Source organism: Cyprinodon variegatus, unplaced genomic scaffold, assembly GCF_000732505.1.
Source record: "Cyprinodon variegatus isolate N-32 unplaced genomic scaffold, C_variegatus-1.0 Scaffold186, whole genome shotgun sequence".
In the NCBI taxonomy this organism is placed as follows: domain Eukaryota; kingdom Metazoa; phylum Chordata; class Actinopteri; order Cyprinodontiformes; family Cyprinodontidae; genus Cyprinodon; species Cyprinodon variegatus.
The window spans coordinates 562,513-568,197 of NW_015150639.1; the positions used below are offsets into that span (position 1 = coordinate 562,513).

Below are 5,685 nucleotides of genomic sequence, written 5' to 3' on the forward strand. Positions count from 1 at the left end.
CCGTCACCATCTGCTACCAGTGCTTCCTCATGTATCCATCACTTTACCAGATTTGGCTCCCTCTCCATTGAACACCAAAATTCATACTGTATTCCGTGTGCTACTTGTCTTCTCCCCCTCTAGGTATCTATTATTTCATACTTTATTTTGGTCTTTTCCTTTCTTTTCAAACTTCTGCTGCAGATATGCTGACTTGCATGGCTCCATTACTTCCTTGCCTAATCATTTCATACCTGGGGTCTTATTGTGTTAAATTTACAAAATTCTTAGATCTACAAACAAATGAAGCAAAACCAAAGAGTAAGAACAGAAATAAAACAGAGAAGTAAGCCAACAGGATTCCATCATTTAATCGAAAAGCCTCTGTATGCAGCCAGAGTGGCCTACTAAAAATGTGTAAAATCAAAATAGCCTACATGACAAGGCCCCTTAAATGATTATGCATTGAAAGCACTACTGAGAAATTGTATTTCAACATGTGTTCTAAAGTCCTGGATAATTATTTCACTTTTTTAAAATGTTATTTATTAAGATTCACTTATGAAATAAATGAAGCACTATTCACTAGGCCTATTATCAGACTAGTTAACCGGCAGACCAGTTACTGGGCGACACCATAGGGCCAAAGATCCACAGACGTAAACCCATAATAAGCTGAAACACCAGAAAATATTAGATCTACATTTTACACTGGTTGTCCAATAATTAGTTTTTCATTTACATAAATTTTCTGGGGATTATTGACCTTTCCTTATCTGCTTGTTTTTAAGTCTTTTAAAGCATTTTGTGTTAAATTGGGCTGAAAAAAAGGAACCCAAAAAAGGATAAACAAGGAGTAATCCCCACAGAAACAAGTGGTACATATAGATCTTTATATATGTCAAAGACTGCAACACAAGATTTTTCTGAATAATTTTTAAAAAGGGGATGTTTGCTAGAACGCAACATATAAAACACCTGACAGAAAAGTAAAGATCACGAAGAAGAAAGGGCATGTACTGTAAGAAGGGGAAAAGAAGCATTTAAGGGGCCAGGTAAATCCTTACGGAGCCGTCTGTCCTTCCCATGCAGTTCAGCATATATGCCACCGACCTAGATGATTAAAATAAAACCTGGTACCTTTACATAAGAGCAGTCTGATCAGAGGACGCAGTAAAGCTAAGGTCATTTTAATAACCTGATGAATGAATATATAGTATTGCATCTTTTCATTTATAGAATATAACTGAATATAATTAAAGTCTAAATAAATTCTACAGAGAAGTTCCAACAATTCCACTGCAAAGTGCTCACACCTGTTCAGGAGATGCCTTCAGCTGTGATCTCGAGCACAAACCTGTCCCTTTCACTGTCCACAGAGCACCTCCAGCCCTCTCTCTTACCTGTACTTCATGCCTGTCTGAAAAGACACACACTCCTCCAGGGCCAAGCCGTTCATCTTCAGGAAGTCTTCCATGTTCTTAATCTGAGCAGCGATCCTCTGCTCCCGTAGCCTCTGCAGCTCCACCTGGTCGGTGGGCTTGGATGGAGGCTGGTTCAGCCCCTGGTCTGAATGGTAGCGGTTGATCCCGCTCCGAATGCTATCGCTGTAGGTCATAGACAACATCTTGCCGCTGCCGCTGCTGCTGCTCTTCCGGACACCGCTGCTGGGCGCTGGCGGTTTGGGGATCTGAGGATTTTCAGGAGGACAATGACTGGACTTGAGCTTGATGGGAACCCCTCGGGGGCCACTAGTATACCCTCCTGAAAACATGCTTTCAGCCCCTCCTCTTTCTCCACTTGGTTTGGATGCTGGGTCGACCCGTGCAGTGAAAAGTAAAGTAGTGACACGGATGAAGCGAGGAGCTGGCAGGGGACAGTCTTCTCCTTAAATAGCACCTGCTCCCATGTACAAAAAAAAAAAAAAAAAGCCCTCCTGCTTGGGGCAGCACATGGCCATGCATCCTGTAATCAGAGTCGCACAACAAAACCCAGCAACACCCTCCCCATACAGGTAGGCGATGGCAGTGTTACACAGAGAGGGAGCATCCAGGTGACAGGCTTGCCGATAATTAAAAAAACAGGACGTCAAAAAGGACACATGCTGTCTGCAGGGGAGCAGCATTCAAACATGCACGGGGTGAAAGGAGGGCTACGGTCCTGCCATTGTTTCTGATTTCAGAGCCAAAATCCAGAAGAACGTGCAGCGGCAGGATTTAAGAGTTCTCCAACAACAGGTCCAATACGCCTTTTGGGACTAAAACATTAGATACACACAAAAGCTAATGAAGAAGTCATCAAATCACACAACTACAGTATACAACCAAACCTATCTAATGTAGATCTATCGATTCTAAATAGTGAAACTCATATCACATAGATTCATTACACAGACTGATAGATTTCCATTATTTATGTTAATTTTGATGATTATGGTTTAAAGCAAATGCACATTCAAGATTAGGTTTCCATGAAAATTTGACCCCAATAAAGTGATATGAATTATGTTATGGAATAGAAGAACTTTGTCCCGAATGGTGACATTCATTCTGGATTGACTGATCTCCATCAACAAGCTTCCTACACAATTACACAAAAAAAAGATTTTCAAACACAAAGGCAGTGAAAACACACTAAAGCACGAGGAACGTAACCACATAAGGAGGGAGAGTTAAGAGCGGTTGTTGAAAAACTGCTGAAAATGTATTTCTTATGTTAAGAAATTAGAAATGATAACTGGAATCAGAATGAATAATTCATGGTAAATATGCCTTGAAACCTCTGCCTGATGGATGGGAGCAGCTGGCTTTAGTAGAGGAGGGCTGATCAGCAAGGCCTTCCTGACTTTCACAGTGATGCTGACTTTACAAATGTGTAGTAGACAGTCACAGTCCCCCTCCATAAGTAGGGTAAACCACAAAAAAATATTTATATAGGAAGCAGGACTTCACAGATCTCTAGCCACATACAAGAATAGGAGGTTGAACGTGGTGAAAAGGTGTAGAGGTAACAGGAATGGCCGCAGTAATAACAGGACTGGGAAGCAGAGGGTATTCTGCCGTTTGGGGGACATGTGGAGTGTAGGTGGAGAGCAAGAGCCACCACAAAGACTTATGCAGGTTATGGGATTCAATTGTCACTTTCATTATGTGAATAGCTCCTTAACTAGACACAATAGTAGATCAGTGTCTTACATAGATTAAGAAAAACCATTAAACTGCTTAGTGCTGCTGAATACTCTATTCAAATCAAAGTAAACTTTGCATTACGTTAAAAATTAAGGTTCCAGAGTCTAGAGGAAAAGTGGAGTTGCACCAAATTCAGATTAACAGAGGTCCTGAGGAAATTTTTGAAAACACTGATGATTCAGGGAGCGATGTAATTGGTCCATCGTGTCCACAAGTAAGCACAGCCGTCTACCACCAACTTAAAGAACTCATCATGTGTCTCTCTGTGGACAGGCTCTATCAAAATGGTGATTTCATTATCCAGTAGGACTTGGCATTTACCCACACTCCAAAAGATAAGAGACACATACTTTACTGATGCTGGCATCACTGTACTGGACCGACCAGCACGGTTGGTTTGACCTAAACATCACAGAAAGTCTCTGCAGTATCGTCGAGAGGAAGCAATGCAGACGAGCAGGAGGCTGCTATCATGGCAATCTGGACTTCCTTAACACCTCTGCAGAGCTACAGGCCGAACACGTTCTGCTCTACAAAATTACATTTCTTAATCATATAAATTCCTGGTTCTCTTTTAGTTTGAGCCATAATTATCAAAAATAACAAAATAATCAAAAATATGTGTCCATTTGTGTGTAATGAATCTATTCAGCCCAAGTTGTTAAAGCTATCACCTTCTCATTTAAAACACAATAATTCACCTCAAACGGTATACCTATAATTAATCAACAGAGGTCAGCATTGTGTTCACTTCACTGTATATAAAATAATGCAACAGAATACCAAAAGCAGCAGAAAGCACTGACCACCAAATCCCTGTTTAAGTAAAGGTGGAGCATTACGATAAGTCAAAAACAGTACAGTCATACACTATTAGAACACAAAGCAATAAAACAGCATTCATTCAACTACTGTATACAGCACAGCTATGCTTCGGCTATATATCATTAAAATACAACAAGTATTTTAATGATATAAATTTAGCTTTAAATCCATACACAAACAGGCTTATAACACAACAATTTTTTTCAAATATATCTTGTCAAAGTTTGTCCATTTTTCTACGACAACAAAATAATCTAGCTTTACTTGGAGAAACAGTCAAGATTTCAATGGTTAATCAAAATTACAAGATTACAATCATAATCCTTATTCTCATGCACTAACTAAATTCCACTGCTGGTTTGAAACATATAGCTGCTTAGCCTCTAGACTGTATTGATCCTTTTAATGCCTTCTAACAACAACGCTAAATGGACAGCACTACCTCTGCATTGAAGCAAAGCATCTCATTCAGCAGCAACGCTGCTAAAGGTAAAATAGTTTTTTAAACTAGGAAGCTTTCAAATATAGCATTAAATGTATTAATTAGTCATGAAGTGTAACAATTTAACCCACAATATAAACAACTTAGCTGTTTTTTAAAGATCTGACCTGAGGTAAAGGTTTGTCTCATCCCTGATGTAACAGATTCCGACTCTGTTCGGTAAATTTCTCCATTTCTTTCTTCATAAACTGGTTTTGAATAAATCAAGCAGAAGGTATAAATAAAGGAGACTTCAGGCTTGGCTGCATGCAGGCCACACCCACTAACAAACAACTTCAGTCATTCATACACAAAGCATACACACAAACAACCACACTCAACGTGCTCACGGTGCGCAAACATTTCCTGAAACTCACCCGATTTCTTGAAGGCCGGCTCATGAGCGAGGCTGTCGGGTGTCAGTTTGCTCTTATAGACACAGACTACAGACAGGCATGAAGCAGGTCCACCCAAACTGGGAGTGTCTTACTAGGAAACATCTAAACCAATTAGTGAATCAGAGAGTGCTTCCCTCCCCACTGATGCTTGGACCATACTCTCCCACCATCACTGACACCTCACCTCTCCTCCCCCTCCTCCCCCTCCTCCTCCTCCCTGTGAGATCTCATGCAAGGAATCCATTTGTGGCATTTAGTGGTCCGCCTTGTTTCTGCCAACTGCAGCAAATAATATCAGCTCTGAATTATTCACCAAAGCTTTTTGCACTAAAAGCCTCTGATTGTTGTTCCACAGGAAGGAATGCTGAGAGCTGGACAGTAATTAGTGGGCAGTGCAGTGGGCACGGGGAGCACAAACACGCAGACTTTTATGCTAATACAGACAGCAGGTAATACAGATAGAAGCGAACCACTGACCCAGGAAACAAAGAGCGAAGTAAACCACACATGTTGAGGTTAATATTAGGATTACATCATGCCGCTCTAAGACAACAACTTCACACAGAAGTATTTCAAGCTCACCCGCAGCTGTTTAAAATAGGGGTTGTTCAAGTAAATGGTATAATACAACTTCTGATCCCCAACTATGAGAGGAAGCCTAGAGTTAGGCTAAATTCAAGACTTACTTTGTTTAGCCAAAGAAAATAGAGGTTTAACAGCACCTACAATATTGTTTTTAACAACAAAAAAATATAATTGTTCACATCTAATATATATATATATATATATATATATATATATATATATATATATA

General features: G+C 40.1%; 1 protein-coding gene across 8 annotated transcripts in view; it reads right to left on the reverse strand.

Moving 5' to 3' along the window:
* LOC107087536 (voltage-gated potassium channel subunit beta-2) overlaps positions 1-5,685 on the reverse strand; it is a 95,623-nt gene that overhangs the window by 53,496 nt on the left and 36,442 nt on the right. Inside the window, exons 1-2 of one of the 8 annotated variants that reach the window (XM_015379154.1) lie at positions 4,851-4,989; positions 1,383-1,669 (exon numbers count right to left, since the gene is read on the reverse strand). The exons of 4 other annotated variants lie outside the window; for them this stretch is intronic. In XM_015379154.1, the coding sequence (XP_015234640.1) occupies positions 1,383-1,669; positions 4,851-4,874 (311 nt within the window). In that variant the 5' untranslated portion in view covers positions 4,875-4,989. Of the gene's footprint in view, positions 1-1,382; positions 1,670-4,601; positions 4,734-4,850; positions 4,990-5,685 lie in introns of those variants that run through there. 3 more of the 8 variants (XM_015379155.1, XM_015379162.1, XM_015379163.1) reach the window with 3 other exon arrangements.